The sequence below is a fragment of the Sebastes fasciatus genome, chromosome 8 (genome assembly GCF_043250625.1).
Source record: "Sebastes fasciatus isolate fSebFas1 chromosome 8, fSebFas1.pri, whole genome shotgun sequence".
NCBI lineage: Eukaryota > Metazoa > Chordata > Actinopteri > Perciformes > Sebastidae > Sebastes > Sebastes fasciatus.
In genome coordinates, this window is record NC_133802.1 from 7,534,392 (window position 1) to 7,551,368 (window position 16,977).

General features: G+C 41.4%; 1 protein-coding gene across 2 annotated transcripts; it reads right to left on the reverse strand.

Moving 5' to 3' along the window:
- Positions 1 to 393: 393 nt before the first annotated feature.
- On the reverse strand, positions 394 to 15,029 carry ccdc22 (CCC complex scaffolding subunit CCDC22). 2 transcript variants are annotated; one of them, XM_074643054.1, is made up of 16 exons: positions 14,602 to 15,029; positions 14,224 to 14,401; positions 11,376 to 11,508; positions 9,259 to 9,365; positions 8,523 to 8,607; positions 7,931 to 8,100; positions 6,173 to 6,388; positions 5,900 to 6,073; positions 5,501 to 5,620; positions 5,279 to 5,395; positions 5,085 to 5,186; positions 4,764 to 4,871; positions 3,607 to 3,702; positions 1,923 to 1,982; positions 1,743 to 1,817; positions 394 to 1,156 (listed from the first exon to the last, which is right to left on the reverse strand). In XM_074643054.1, the coding sequence occupies exons 1-16, from the start codon at positions 14,649 to 14,651 to the stop codon at positions 1,043 to 1,045; spliced, it is 1,905 nt and encodes a 634-aa protein (XP_074499155.1). In that variant the 5' UTR covers positions 14,652 to 15,029; the 3' UTR covers positions 394 to 1,042. The 2 variants fall into 2 exon arrangements, with proteins under 2 accessions (XP_074499155.1, XP_074499154.1); XM_074643053.1 differs by having other exon boundaries at positions 5,900 to 6,076.
- Between the last annotated feature and the right edge of the window lie 1,948 nt (positions 15,030 to 16,977).

Genomic DNA, 16,977 nt, shown 5'->3' on the forward strand with positions numbered 1-16,977 from the left:
ATTTGGCAAACTGGAAAAAATTATTTTGGCTTCCATCAGCCAAAGTCAGACATGAAGTTTATGCAACTGTGAACTAATTAATTTTGTGATTCGTTTGTGAATTTATTCTGGATAGCATGGATATTGTTTAATAAAAACTCTAATAAACTTTCAATAAGCTTTCAGAAACTTCCCACTTACGAGGTCGACAAGAGGGGGGCGTTCATATGGACTCTTCTCGTGAACACGACCCCATCTGAAGGCACCATAAAACGAGAGTGGCATATTATTAGCCACTCTTCAGTCTCGCCGTCACTATGTTCCAAGTTGAATTTTCAAAAGTCGACAGCATCTCGACGACAGTAGGTCCACTCATCGTGACCAGCGTCTTCCTAAGGATAACAAGAGCTGCTCTTCAAGTTTGTAAGGCATCTTTATTCAAGCTGGTACCATATATACAACAATACTTTGCTGATGGGGCTGGACAGTATTATTAATGGACTACATTCAAATGCCATTCACTCAACATACTCAGTTCAAATATAAGCATGACAATGAAGGAACTGCTAGTGTCTGAAAGTGGTGGAATAATTCCAATATTAAAAATTTCCCAGTCAAAGATTTGATTTTAATCAAGATATCTTATGAAAACATTTCATACATCAATATGAATGACTTTACATTTGAACAGGAAAAAGGTCTGACAGCACCCTCTGCCGTCCCACTGCTGTGTTTCATTTGGGTACAGAGCAATCAAACCAGTGCATGGACCCTCAAGAGAGCAGAGTCCAGCCGTAGAAATCAGTTTGAAATGAAACACCAATTGTCATCTTCATCCATCCATACAGAGTTGTGCATTTAAATGTCAGGTTAGTTCCATGGTTCAAAAATCAGCTCGCCTTTTCTAAGAGAAAAGCAGGTCTCCAATGGCAACAGAGGGCAGTGTTAATGAACAGCAGTCTCTTCAGTGTGAAAACTGGAGTGCTGTTTCAGTCCCATTCAGGTCTGTATGGCTCCAGGTTTTTACCTCAGCAGGTGGAGTGGAGCAAGCCGGGGGCGTCCTTCAGCCTTCTCGGACTTTGGCAGCGAGTGCAGAGTTCTCCTGTCGAATAGCCTTGTAGTCATCGAGAATCCTCTCCAGGTTAGCCACAGTTTTACTACCGTTTTCTGTCTCAATCTGTGGACAATTTAAGATGCCGTTGAAATAAATGACTTAATTGTACTTCTGAACGTGCTGCTGCCTCACACTACATTATACAAGCACTGATTTTCACTAACAAACTTCATACCTGAATTTACTTCTTAGTTTATGTTTTGTTGTAATAAATAATTTACATCATTTTGCTTCTTGTGTTCGTTCCCGTTTTTGTCACGGCCCACGGGCCGGGTTATGACAGGAGCTAAAGGAAAAATGGACTGCTTATAAAAACCCATCACTAATAAAACCTTTGTATAAAGACTGATAACTGCAGCAGTATGTTGTATTCCTTTCGCTGGCACTTATTTTGGTGTTGCTACTGTAACAACAAAATTAATTTGTATTTCTATATTTGTTAAATACAAATGATATATGTAAACAAGATGGGCTTTGACAGCAAGTGAAATGGTGCTAGGCTGCTCCCAGTCTTTAGGCTAAGCTAGGCTGACAACCTCCTACAGCTCCGTCTGTACCGGACCCAAAGATGAAACGGATATTGATCTTCTCATGTGACATCTGTGTAACACAGAAAACAGTGTATGACGTGACGAACGGGAAATCCTACCTGCTCCTCTAGATCTCGAATCTCTCTCAAGATTGTACCGGTGTCCTCGATGGTTTGGATCAGCTGATTACAGTTCTGTAGAAGAACGCAAGATGGAGAGATGACATGTAACACATTCTCTGATGAGAGCAACAGGTAAGATGAACTCTAAGAAAGTCAGACGGACATGATGATACATACTTCATGCAGGGCAGCCAGGTACTTGTAGGATTTGCGGACGGATTCATCTTTTTTGGCGTCCTAAATGACAAAAAGGAATTAATTAATACATGAAAAATTGCTTTGTCAAAGAACACATACAGAAAACAAATATTTCAAGAATCCTTAAAGAGCACATACAGTATACTGGTTCTAGAAAGAATTGCTCACCTATTTGACAATTTCTTTTGTAATGAAATGAACTTCAATTAACCCCATGAAGATGAAGCAAAGCCCATACGTTGATATTGTTGTTAGTATTAAGTAGGGGTCGATCATGAGGTTCAGTCAAGGGCCAGTTATTACAGCAGTGTTCATTTTTATTGTTTGTTATTTTCATGTATGGAACATTTTTTAACAGCTGAAGACATAACTGTAAGAATTTGGATTGGCACTGGTTATGCAACCATGATGAAATAAAAATCAATCTGGCATCCTGAGATCATTGAGGTCATTAGGGGCCGGGCAGCTACGCTACTGGTCCCTCTTATTTGTCAATATTATTATTATTATTAGCAAATCTGTCTTCCCATGCATGAAAACAAACCAAACTTTGCACATAGGTCCAGTCCTATGCTAAACTTCCTCAACTGGCTTTGTGGGCCAATAGTCCCGATGGTGGCGCTACAGCAAACGCCTAAAGTTTAAAACTTTGAAAATTCATAACAAATCAGCCGTACGTGCTACAACTTTGCCTCGTCCACCAACATGTAGCCCAAGTGAGCAGAAATGTTCAAATGCTTCAACCTGGCAGGAATTATGAAGTCCATCACACAAAAACTGTAAAACTCATTAAACCTATCTCCTCCCACGTTTTGCTCAATTGACACCAAACTTGCTCCGCTGCATGTTCAGACTGTCGATCCAACGATCTAGACAGATTTTATTATTATCAAAAATTGAGCCCATAGTCCATCAAAACGTTTTAGTGTAAACAGTACTGTACACAGCTACTGCAAATTCTTGCTAAATGAAACTCCAATGTTCATAAAAGTATATGAAAACATTTTCAGGTCATGGTAGATGTAGGGTGGTAAATTACAGAATTTTGTCTCAAAATCTGTATTTCTGACAGTATTTTGAATTCTATCCTCATGTGAACCATTGCAGTTAATGGAAATCAAGCATTTTTAAACATCAGTTTGTCACTTATGGAGCAATCAATCCTTATTTAAATAAATTACTGACATCTCTGTGTTGTCTAGATGAAGAAACGCAAATTCTCAAAATTGTGTCTCGAAAACTGAATTTTTTGACACCAGTTTGAAATCTGCTTTTACATGCAACCCTGGCGATTGCCTCAGTCATAGTGTGATGTCATAGTGCGAAGTGCAGTTTCCCCGAGCAGTAAGCTCACCGAGATAGTGACCTGCCCTTCGTGTCTGAGGTTGTGAGTTTGAGGCAGAACGAACATGCTAACGCCTTAAAGAACTAATGATGATGGAATGTCCTGAACTGTCATTTGTCCTCCTTTTTTTCCATCTTCCTCCTTCTTCCTCCTCAAAATGCCTGGCCCCGACACACAGCTGCACTAGCAGCTATAATTGAGTATTATGTTTCTAAAAGCATGAGACAATAGGAGGTCTGCACCTAGCTGATGTGTGAGTTCTATAGTTGTGAGAAATTACTCTATTTAATTAAGTAAGTACTGAAACAACTCTGCTACCTTGAAGACCAGCTCGTCAGTCACAGCGAAGGTCCTGTCCAGTTTTCCTGTCAGGCTGTTGATCTCTTTCTGGAGCTCCTTAGTGTCGCACAAAATCTGCAAGGAAAGTGAACACAGTGTTGATGAGGGGATGTTACCGCTGATACACAGCACATACTTAAAGATTTGATCCACTGAAGCAGTCATGTCACTGAAATGAATTGTTTTCCCTTCAAAATGGTTGACATTTTTGTCCTCTAAAGACATCGGAGCAACTTTTTTTATAGTGAGGCACAAGCAGCAACCAGGAAGGCAATTGCGAGGAACTGATGCAGAAAGGACCCCCCTACTCTGACACACTGGCTGGCGGTTTGTAGCCGAGTGTGAAGCGGTGGATTGCACCCTCCAGGTGGGGAGTCAGTCACTGACCCAAGCGAAGGAGTTCAAGTATCTCGGGGTCTTGTTCACGAGTGAGGGTAAAATGTAGCAGGAGATGGAAAGGCGTTTTCGGTGCGGATTCAGCAGTTATGCGGGCGCTGTACCAGACTGTTGTGGTGAAGAGGGAGCTGAGCTGGAAGGCAAACCCCCTTGATTTACCAGTCCATCTACGTTCCAACCCTCACCTGTGGTCATGAGCTTTGGGTAGTGACCGAAAGAATGGGATCACGGATACAAGTGACCAACATGAGCTTCCGGAGGGAGCTCGGTGTAGAGACGCTGCTCCTTCGCGTCGAAAGGGGCCAGCTGAGGTGGTTCGGGGATCTGATCAGGATGACTCCTGGACGCCTCCCTTTGGAGGTTTCCTGGGCAAGTCCAACTGGTAAGAGGCCCCGGGGTAGACCCAGAACACGCTGGAGAGATTATATACTTCCTGGGAACGCCTCAGGGTCCCTCAGGAAGAGCTGGAAAATGTTGCTGAGTAGAGGGATGTCTGGAATATCCTGCTAAGCCTGGTGCCTCCGCGACCCGGCCCCGGATAAGTGGAAGTTAATGGATAGATGGATAATGGACGTTGCTGGTGTGACCGGGCCATTATACTGCTGTGCAGAGAACTTTCTCACTGACTGACAGAAGTCCACCTCTGTCTTACAAACTGGATCTGTTAAAAGCTAGCCCTGTGCATTTCCTTGCTTGGTTTATGTATTACTTATTTCCAGTTATGTATTGTTATTACGTACCTTTGTAATTTCCTCCTTCTGCTTCTTGATGTTGCTGACGATCTCTAGAATCCTCTGAGTGTATGCTGACCGAGACGCGTCCTGAGGAAGATTTTCTAACTCCGTTACCTACGTTGGATGAGAACAGGCACAAAACAAACAGTCAAACACACATTTAGCCCATTCAGCACGGTGCGGAAAACACAACGAATTGTGCAGAGAAATTAACTTTGAAACAAACCTGTGTCAAAAATGACACTTGCAACTGTAACCTTTAAGTAATAAAGATCAGCTAAAAGTTAATTGCAAGCATTCAAATGAAATGTAAGTTCAGTCCATTACCAGTTGTTTGTAGATTTCTTCCTTCTTCTTGGCCTCCTCTGTAGACACTCGGATTTTGTCATGCAGAGACTTGATTTCAGACAGCTTTCTGGATGATTCCAGCTGAGGAAAATGGACACAATTGATCAGAATCAAAAAGTGTTTTTTTAACTGTAACAAATTAAGTGACAAATCTGTCGTAAGGCACCACTTACATCTTGGTTGCCGCAGATTTCTTTGAGTCTGCGGTGCTCGTCGATGAGTGGAGCGCGGTGTTTCTCCCACTGAGAGGCCAGGTTCACCACCCGCTTGGCACTGGCCTCCACCAGAGCCTGGAGGAAGAGAAACACGGGTTCCCACTAAATCTGAGTGCCCTGCCGAGTTTGATGACAGGTCTCTAACAGCAGTTATCAGAGATCTCACTCAGCCCTCCCTACCTGAAGCTTCAGCTGGTTGTCGTCTGCATCTGGCAACAGGTCGATGGTTTTCTTCTTCACCTGCATCTTCTCTTCTCTTTCAGAGTTCCCCAGTTCTCTCTGCTTCAACTCACCCAACACCTGCATCAAAAAACATCACACATATGGAACAATAATCAAATACATTAGTGTTAACCCCTTTCCCTTAAAAGGATGTTTCTACATGCAGGTCTGACACTGGGGCGCCCACCCCCACCCCCACCCCTGTTCCCTACAGCTCCCATCACATACTATTCCAACATTTGCTGGTTTAGAAGAGCAAATGCACTTAGCGAACATCCGGGCCACTAGCTTACAGTAACTGAATCATGTCTAGGCTATGTCATTAGTCATTTGGGTGGGTGTGTGCGTGTGTGTTACCTGTGCATTAGTGACACTCATGTGCTTCATGTCTGCTGCTAGCTGCTCAACATCACTGGAGAGCTGCTGGAACTGCTGCTGGAGTGAAAGCTGCTCCTCCTGCTGACGGAGCTGGATATCGCTCTCTGACTGATGGCCAGAGGGGATGGGGGAGCTTGTTACTGCCGCTGCCGCCTGCTGAAAGGACACACACACACACACATACACAAACAGAGCATGAAACTTACTGCAGAGAAATTTGTTTTAAAGCACGCCGTGCGGCGCGGTCCTCACCTGTGTGAAGGTGAACTTCTGTGTGTGGGTGAAGTGGGTGCCCTTGGTCAGGATGTGGTCAGAGGGGGCGGAGCCTCTGAAGGCCTGCAGTAGCTCAGACAGGTCAGAGGTGGAGCGAGGACCCCCAAAGGCACTTTCAGGAGAGGGCAGTGCAGCGGAACGCAGCTGCTCCTCGATGCGTTTGCGCAGCCGGGACAGTTTCCTTGAGCGATACTCCTGTTCAACGACAGACAGACTAATTTAACATGGTATGGTTTGTTATAAACATGGTTATAGTATAACAGCCTATCCTGAACAGGTATAGACGATCTAACGTGACAACATGTAAACACTGTAACCTTCGATGTATGTATAGGCAGAGCATGTGGTTTCTACCTTACTAGTCCCACAGGACCAACTATGTCACCTCTATGCCCACAAAGACACATTTCAACTACTAGACTCCCTAATGCGAATGGAATCAAGTGACTACAGAAAGCTGTGTGAAGATCCAGAAAGCTGTGTGAAGATCATATTACAGCAAGGAGAGAAGCTAGTACTAGTGACCCAAGAAAATGATCACATCAACGCAGAGTTCTGGCACATCCTTACCTACAAGCAAGGTGTGTGAAATGAGAATTCTTCTAGTGGATTAACACTGCAGTACTATAAAAAATCACAAGGCACACCATAGTGCTACTGTAAATTGTGTTATTGGTGTTAATAATAAATAGTGTAATAGTTAGGGCTGTCAGTCGATTGAAATATTTAAGCGTGATTAATCGCGATTAATCGCAAAATAATCACACATTTTGTATCTGTTCAAAATGTAAAGGGAGATTTGTCAAGTATTTAATACTCTTATCAACATGGGAGTGGGCAAATATGCTGCTTTATGTAAATATATGTATATATGTATTATTGGAAATCAATTAACAACACAAAACAATGACAAGTATTGTCCAGAAACCCTCACAGGTACTGCATTCAGCATAAAGAAATATGCTCAAATCATAATATGGCAAACTGCAGCCCAACAGGCAACAACAGCTGTCAGTGTCAGTGTGCTGACTTGACTATGACTTGCCCCAAACTGCATGTGATTATCATAAAGTGGGTATGTCTGTAAAGGGGAGACTCGTGGGTACTCATAAAACCCCTGAGCACCTTGAAAATGGCCATGACAGTTTTTCCTCGCCAAAATTTAGCGCAGGTTTGGAGCGTTATTTCACCTCCTTCCCGACAAGCTAGTATGACATTGGTTGGTGCCAGTGGATTTCTTATGATACCAGTATCTTCACTCTAGTTTTAAAACTGAGCCCGCTACAACCTCCAGAAGATTGATTGCGTTAATGCGTTAAAGAAATTAGTGGCGTTAAAGCGATTTTGCGTTAACTTGTTATTATCGCATTAACTTTGACAGTCCTAGTAATAGTTAATACTTTTTATGATCTGCTTCCATTTTAATTTGCTACTCATGCAGTTTATATAAAGATGTATATACTGAATATACTGTATAGACATAGCTATTACAGGTAATAACACCCAGCCTTTATTTGTTTGCGCTGGGTATTATTTCAATACTGGCTTTTATCTGAGAATTTACACTAATTCACACATGCAGTTTGATCTCGTGGCAGGACTGATGTCTTGCTGTTGCCAGGCAACTGCATGATCGACTGTCAATCACTTGAGAAAAAAAACTATTTCAGACTTATGTTCAGAGGATCAAAAGCGCAGTAGTAAGTAAATGGGATTGTAGTGAGTGTGAGGAATTGCCTGTGGTGTGAGGCGAGACAAAAGTCCCTGACTGTTCCACTCGTTGTCCCACTCCTGAGCAGCGCTCAGCTCAGCTGTGTGCTGCTCCAGTATGGACGCCACCACAGAGGCATGATGGGAAGGCTGGGCGGTCACAGGAGGAAGAATATCTCGCTGGTAGTCCTTCACCTCTGAAATCACAACGCGCACACAAACACACACACACTTATTTCAGAGCCCAAAAAGTACCACATCTGTGAAGCATTGTCACTAGTGGGATAACCTCCGGGTCTGAAAAGTGAAGCCTTAAACCTGCATTCTTTCTAATAGCCAGCAGGGGGCAACTCTTCTGGTTGCAAAAAGAAGTCCAATTGTATACAAGTCTATAAAAAAAATGAGCCTAATTCTCACTTGATTTATTACCTCAGTAAACACTATGTATATATTGATGACTTTATGGTCTCAATCGCTAGTTTCAAGGCAATTATGAATAATTATTCATAAGGACAGTTGCTAATTTATTTTTATAATTTTAGACCACAATAATGACAACAAAACTCTGAGGTGACCATGGTGAAACAACTGAGATCTAAATGTGCAGTAGGAGGCCCACCTTTCAGCTGCTTCTTTCCTGGACCTTTAGTGCAGTGTGGTAAACTGAGAGGCTGGACGTGGAAGCTGTGCAATGCTCCTGGACTCTGAACAGGAAAAACAAATAGCTTGTCAGAAACCGACAGACTCTCTCTGGGCAGGTTATATATTCTAAATAAACAAGTTAATATCATGCATCCAGAGGCGGAGATGAAAGTCAAAATCAAGACTCAATCATTTAAATCACTAAGAATGACCCGACCCCAACTCAAGTTGTTTCCTACTGATTATCTGCTGATAGAGTTAAATCCAATGTTAAGTCAAGTTAAGAGCATGATGTATGCTCTGATGAAGGTCTGACAGACCGAAGGTGTAGAATAAAGTGGAATACTGCATAGATCTAGGTGTGCGGATATCTTTTCTATCATCCTTTGGACTCATTGATTCTTCCAGCACCTTAGCAAGGTTAAGACAGGGGGAGCGGTTGTCATCCTGCATTACTTTATCAATATTATTGAAAGCACTCTGACCCTGGCCAGAAGTGTGCTGGCCCTCGCTAACTGCCAAATAGTGTGCTACAAAGCCTAAAAGAAAACAGTGGGTCCTTTTTGAAGGCATCTTTACAGATTCAATAAACTGAAATCTGATTCATCTAAATATGCCTGGATCGGCCACTCTCGCCATTCCACTGCTGATAGACTTCCCCATGTAATAAAGTGTTTTTTTCAGACTTCAAAATGCAACTTTAAAGAGTTTACTTGTGTTTCACCGTGCAGTGGCAGTCTGCAGTTTGGAGGCAGCCAGGGCACAACCAGCTGGGCTTTGATTGCAGCAGCGATGGCTCTCTGGAGGACCACCGATTTACCTACAGGAAGAGACGACAGCTTTGTATGACTCATCAATAAGTGGCAAGTCATGACAAAATGCCTTGTCATGCCAACATCCGTAGTAGAGCGGACAACAGCATTTCCTCATTTCTGTAGAACTGTGTTACTGTTTCTTAATCTGTTCCTTCATGGTACAATGTTTTGTTTTAAACCTCCAGACGTGCAAAAGTACAGTTTTCTGGGACAGATTTTGATTATTGACTTCTTATGTGCGACTGACTGATCACACTAAATCAACATATACATTCTTAATCATTATGATATATTTACACGGGGACCAATATACTTAACAGACCGTAATAGTTGTGAGAGGATCCTGCCAACTGTTCAAAACTTGCCACTAGTACATTTCAGCAAAAAAACAAGTTTGTTTCTCAGGTACATGTCAGAGCAAATAGTTTTGCTACTAAAATATTGGAGTTGGAAGCACTGAACGGTGTGTAGGATCCTTTCTTATCTTCTGTTGTTTTTTTAGAAACCGTATAGTAGCAGTATTATGCTTGCTCTGGCTTTCAGCTTTTAGAGAGCATTGATGATTACCTGCAAGGCCCAGAAATAAGCTGGTACTTTCCTCAAGAAATTACAGAAATAGAAATACACAGAAGGCTGTTTCTCACATCACACAAGTCTCAAATCCTGCCTGTACAAAACACACTGAATATAATGTGGTCTATGTCAACCAGGCATGGGACGATATGAAAATTTCACATCACTATTATCCTGGCCAAAATAATTGCGATCCACAATATCATCCCGATAATCATCAAAATATGCTTAAAACTCTGAACTGAAACATACTGGAATCACTAAACCTTATAAATGTATTTATTGTCTCACAGATATGACATCTTTTTTTAGTGAAAAACAAACAATCTTAAATAAGGTTATTATAAATCATAAGGTCCCCCTGCATAGATAAAAATATCAACATTGTGTGATTCCGGTCTTTCTTACATCATAATTCCTATATTTTTTAAATCAGGCTCCATTTTTTCACTTGTCTACCATTAGGGCTTTCACAATATCAGATTTTCATTACATGATTATCATGGCCAAAATAATTAATGATAACAATATTATTGCAATATCTATAGAAATTTGGAAAAAAAAATCAGTCATCTTTAACTTAGTTTATTGTGCGTTTTGTCTCCTATTTGGCAAAATGAATTACACTCAAAATATGAGTGTAAGTGTAGGCAGGTGGAGAGAGAGAGTCTATAACCATAACTGTATATATAAAATGATTTAAGAGGTGCTGGATTATTTACAAGATATTATCATGAGTATTATTACCATGATAACAATATTTATTTTTTTAAATATCAAGGTTATTGTCAATAACAGTATATCGTGACACCCCTATGTAAATGCTGACCGCTCCAATAATAAAATGACTATTTTTTCTACAATAAAATTATTTCCTTAATTAAAAGTTATGCGGGGCGTAAATAAAACACCACGGAAACGATTAAATTATAAATGAGTTCATCTTTTATAAAAATATATATTTGTTCACAACACATGCATTTTATTCTAATATCTGTTACCAAACATAAAATCCCACCACTGCTTCGGGATGCCATTGTAACTGCCTGCCCTCATAAATTTACAAGAAAAAAAATGTAATATTACGAGAATAAAGTCATAACTTTACGAGAAAAAAAGTCGTAATATTACGAGAATAAAGTTTGGTTGACCACAAAAACAGTGGTACTCCGTAACCAAAGCTGCTCATTTATCTAGCTGCCATCTTTGTTTGGATAGAAGTCTACTTCAGGATTATGACGTCTTCAAAACTACAGTTTAGTTGTTAAACAACTTGCAGAAACAACCACTGACTTTACGTGCAGTTATTTTTGATTATATTATACGTTATAGCTACAAAACAGGATTATAGTATATAACGTTATGGCACAAATAACAGCACTTATTTCTCTGAGGAGAGGTGATACGAAAACTGTGTGTATAGACAGACTGGTGCTCTGTACCTGTTGGCTGGTCTGAGGCTTCTGCACTTTCTCTGGGCAGCTTCTCCACCAGGAACATGAGCAGGGAGCGGATCTCTGGCTCATTGCTGTACAGAAAAGTCTGGTAGCCTATCTCTCCTTTATAACCAACGTCCTGGAAACCAACAGTTTGACATATTAGGAATACTAATAGGGAACTCATCCAGCTACTCATATGGGCACATCTGAACTTTGCCTACAACTCTCTGTACTAATAATTAAGCGTCCTTAAGTGTCCTGGAAAGCACTCTAAAACTAAAAAGGATTTTTAAAATATAATATGTTTCAAGATGACATTTCATTTAACAAAACCTTAATTCAAGGTCCACTTACATGCTTTTTCCACAGATTTCAACCACATGTCATGATCTTCCTTTGTGGCTGTAATTTGCTCAGAGTTCGCATCAGTTGTCATTTGCAACTGAGCAAATTCCACCTAATGACAAAAACCATGAGATGTGGCTAAAAGCTCCAGAACAACCTAGTAAGTGGACTTTGAGTTAGCTTTCAAAGTGACAATCCTTAAGATTTCAGCCCTGGTTGGTTTAGTATTGATTTTTGAGTGAAAACATTAGAATTGTGCTTAAGCTATGTTCACACTATGAGCGACAAAAGCAAAAAAAAACAGCCAGCGTGGCCAGCTACATTGTCACCGAGTCTGCGTGTTGCTCAAGCGCTCGTTGACGTAGTTGTTAAATAGCGCTGGGAACTGGCTAACAGCATTTTTTTAGAGCAGGGTGAAACTAAACATATGACTGGTTGTCGCATCACAGCATCATTGAGTGCTGGAAAAAGTTGAGACCAGCTCAACTTTGATTTGAAGCACGTCACGCCCGTCAAACAGCGCCATGCGTTGGCTGTCAGTTTGTAGCTTCATGTCACCGGCTTCCATTGAAAACAACTTGTAGACTGTTGCCCTGTCGCTGGAGTTTTTTTGTTAATACGTGAGCTTCAAGTTTTCAAAACTGTGTGCATAGTTACATTTTTTTGTGTGTACACAATGGAGAAAAACTGTAATGTTTTTTTCCGGGACTGTCGCCACAGACACCCAGTTCTGCAAATATATAAATACTGCAACACATTCATCAGTGGACCATAGGCTCAATCACCATTGTGTTACATCCTTCGGTGACAGAAAGTGACTTAACAGACATTTATCTAAATGAAAATCTTCGAGATTGCCACTTTGAAACTACTGTTTCCAAGGTCAAGAATTAACAAAAAAATCTTGCCTTTAAAGCTTCAGTGGGCAGAACATTTTTGGCATCATTGGGCAAAAATTCCACAGTAATCTTTCAGCATGTTGTAATTCAAGTGTTCTGAGAGAAAACTAGACTTTTGCACCTCCTCATGGCTCTGTTTTCAGGCTTTAGAAAATCTAGCCTGTGACGGAAGACTTTGGCCAATCACAGGTCATTTCAGAGAGAGAGCGTTCCTATTGGCTGTGCACCAGCTGGTGGGCGGTGCTTGGTATTTCGTCAACTGATTTCAACATGGCTGCCGTGTCACAAACTTTCTCATTTTACAGCTAAACAGTACACTACAAGATGTTTCTGAAAACATCTGAGGAGAGAAATAGGCATTACAGTGACAGATCATTGATTCATATTTGATCAGCGCTGCCTAGTTTGACCGTTTGGTCGGAGTTCGCGAGTGATTTACAGCCGGCTCTCATAGACGGCTGCTGGACAGCAGACTCCAGATCAGCTCTGATTGGTTGTTTTCCTCCGGTGAAATCTTGCAGATGCCATTAGGAGCACCGGAGGACACAGAGGCACATGGTTTCTTTCAGATTACCTGTCTCATGCACTACTGTCAGGATAAAGTGACAATTTTATAAAAATAACTTCTTCTTTTTTTTTTAAATCAGATTTGCTCCATTTCTACCCACTGCTGCTTTAATGGCAGTCTTTCTAACTGTAATCATCCCTCCGGCCAATTACTGACATAGTGTACTATGTAGCTACTGTACCTACTAGTAAAGACCTATTTGTGTAAACTGGAGAGCTGCGTTAAAAAGCTTCCATCTGTTAAAGGGACTGTTTGTAACTTTTCACACATATAAATCTACCGGGTCGGGATCCCATGCGCGCTCGCGTGTTGCCGGAGTCTCTGCTATACTCTGTTCCTCTGCCTGCTTGTCTTCACTCACACACCACGCACGTTCTCGCTGTCTCGCTCCACCTCTAGACGTGCATGCGCGCACACTCCACACTGCAGAAGAGTTAGTTTAGCTCTGAGAATATCTAGTGAATGTACAGTGGACGTTTGTGCAGAAATAAATGCTGCAGCTCCTCCAGACCAACGGAGGTTTTCCGTGTCTTGTGAAGTGACGGGGCTCCGCAGCGAGTTACGTTATAGTCTCCGACCGGGTGCCGGTGTCTCCCTGCAGGCGCAGTCGGGAGACAATAACGTTTCTCCGGGGCTGAAGCAGGAAAAGCCAACACAACGATCAGCATTGATTCACGGAGAGACCATGGTCTGGTCAGCTAACATTACTGCCAAGCAGGTGAAATATAGAGTGATATTGTGCTTTTAGCTGACGTGTGTCACCTCACTGTTTTGAGCGAGCAAGCGCAAACCCGATGCTGACTTTCGTTAACTTAATGACCACAGGTATCGCTGTTAACAAGCATTTCTGAAAGTTACAAACAGTCTCTTTAATGTTGAACATTAAACTTCCATGTGACTGTTTTTCAGTCACATGCTATAGCTGCTGCTTCAGCATACTACTGGCGTCTTTTTTGCTGCCTATACTAGAGGGTCTAATAATGAACTCTCATTGTCATCCTAAATAAGTTTGGGTCATAATAGCTCAGAGGGGTCTTACCTGACAGGCCTGTGCCAGGCTCATGCCCACCCTGAAGCGGGCAGACATGCCCGGAGGGAGTGAGGTGGGCAGCCCGCTGCCCAGGCCTGGATCGATCACCCGGATACATCTGACCACCGCCTCCACGATCAGCTCACTGCTGAACTGTTTGACGCTGCCGGTCTCCTCGCTCACCTCTCTGTGGGGCACAAACAGCACATATCAAGGTACTGCACACAACCTCAAGTAAACCCACCATCTCTGATATCATGTGATGGGCTGACTGTAGCTTTAGCTCACCATGTCTGACAGCATGCTTCATAACATGTCAGGTTAACAACTCGTGGGTTAAGTTAGCATTGTGCACAACTGTTAAAGGAATAAAACAATGATACTTACGTGCCGACTTGTTTGAGGGCGTGAATCAAGATTTTGTCAACTTCTTCCATCGCTGAAGTTTAGTTTGTGTAACGTTACTAGCTAACAGACTGGGTTAACTAATGCAGAGCATCTGATGCCAGCTGGGTTGTTTATTAACATGAAGTTAGCTGATGTTAGTGAGGGATTCCCACGGATGAAAGCAGGCTAGAGAACTAGCTCCCATCTTCTGGTAGCTGACTTAGGAACTAGCTACTTTTTAATTAGCAAAGGCTGCCACCTCTCCAAACACATCGTTATTCTCCGCTGTATCAGCGCCTTGCTGCGAATAATTGATATAACGAACAAAAAGAAACATTCAGCATTCCCTACAAACTGAACCCGACCGGGGCTCTCTGCTACAAACCTAACAAAACTGACATTTGTGTCTTGTTCAGTGTGGAAATGAAGTAATAAGGGAACCGAGCAGAGGCATTCTGGGAGTTAGAGTTTTCATCTCGATTCGCTGTAGTGAGAGCCGCGCAATGTAGAAATACACTTCCCAGCATGCTCCAAAAGAGGCGATCTCATGACCGGAAAGGTGCTGCTGGACAGTAGGGTGGATGCTTGGTTGGGATCAGGATCGGATTGGACTGACCACTATGGTCAAAATGTGTGATACTTTACACTAGTTGATCTTATGATCTGTGAACTGCATCCGGGAGAAGAAAGCTACGCTATCGAAACACCACTGTTTGAACAGAACAGGGTGCAAAGTGTTTATTAACACCATCCTGCAAGATTCTAAATACTAATTGAAATTTTTGTAGGCTATAGTTATTGTTCTGTTTTATTTACTAATTTCCTTTTGCATTTTTCAACTCCTTTCATGTCAATACTTGATGACATTTCTGAACTTGTAAGATTTATATCCTCAACATTAACTCGTTAACATTAACTCGTTAACATTAACTCGTTCCCTCAAGTTAGTAACTCAAGACTGTCAGGAATGATTGGAGGAAGTGCACTATGAAATAACTTGTGCCCTCGAGTTACTAACTTGAGGGAACGACTTACTAACTTGAGGGATACTAACTTGAGAGAACGACTTACTATCCTGAGGGAACGACTTACTAACTTGAGTGAATGAGTTACTAACTTGAGAGAACGACTTACTAACTTGAGGGAATGACTTACTAACTTGAGGGAACAGCTCACTAACTTGAGGGAATGAGTTACTAACTTGAGGGAACGGCTTACTAACTTGAGGGAAAGACTTATTAACTTGAGGGAACGGCTTACTAACTTGAGGGAAAGACTTATTAACTTGAGGGAACGACTTAATAACTTGAGGGAATGACTTACTAAGTTGAGGGAACTTACTTACTAACTTGAGGGAACTTACTTACTAACTTGAGGAACGGCTTACTAACTTGAGGGAATGACTTACTAAGTTGAGGGAACTTACTTACTAACTTGAGGGAACGACTTACTAACTTGAGGGAACTTACTTACTAACTTGAGGAACGGCTTACTAACTTGAGGGAATGACTTACTAAGTTGAGGGAACTTACTTACTAACTTGAGGGAACGGCTTACTAACTTGAGGGAACGACTTACTAACTTAAGGGAACAAATTACTAATTCATTTATGACAGTTGTTTTGGCAAAAGCTCTGTATGCATATCACTTGTTTTGAATGCTCACAAGGCTCTTTTTGGTTTACCTGGATGATATTTTATTATCCAACAAGGAAATTAAAGTTCTGGGTCTGTCCCTCTGTTTAATACGACGGAGTATTAGGGCCACATTGAAAAATAAAAAAATCTGAGATTTCGAGAATAAAGTTGTAATATTACGAGAATACAGTCATAAATTTATGAGAAAAAAAGTCGTAGTATTATGAGATTAAAGTCATAATATTATAAAGTAGTCATTTTACGTGTTATTTTAGAGTGGAAATAGAGCAGCCTGCCGCCTGTGTGAAAATGAGGAATGTGGAGCATCTTGTGAAGTTATACTTTAGTTTAGGTTTCACTAACGAAATATTTTACTTCATCTTTTGGCACATCAGCACCACATTATCATCAGTATCAGGACCTTGAAAAGATTGTGCAAGTAACTGTGTTTATTCTAAGAAAGAACCACATGGGCCTGGAGGAAATTGTCTCTTTTGTGGAGGAGGAAATTACTTTTTTTCTCGCAAATTTATGACTTTATTCTCGAAATGTTTTTCCCCTCAATGTGGCCCTAATACTCAGTTTTTTAACACCGAGTAGTTACAGATTGGAGGAGAAAAAACAACCAGACTGTCCCATGCATAATAAATATCTAGAAGCTTACCCCAAAGATGTATTTAAGTCTGTGTTGGCATGGACACTGTCTTAACACAAATTAAGAGTTTAGCTAATAGCAACT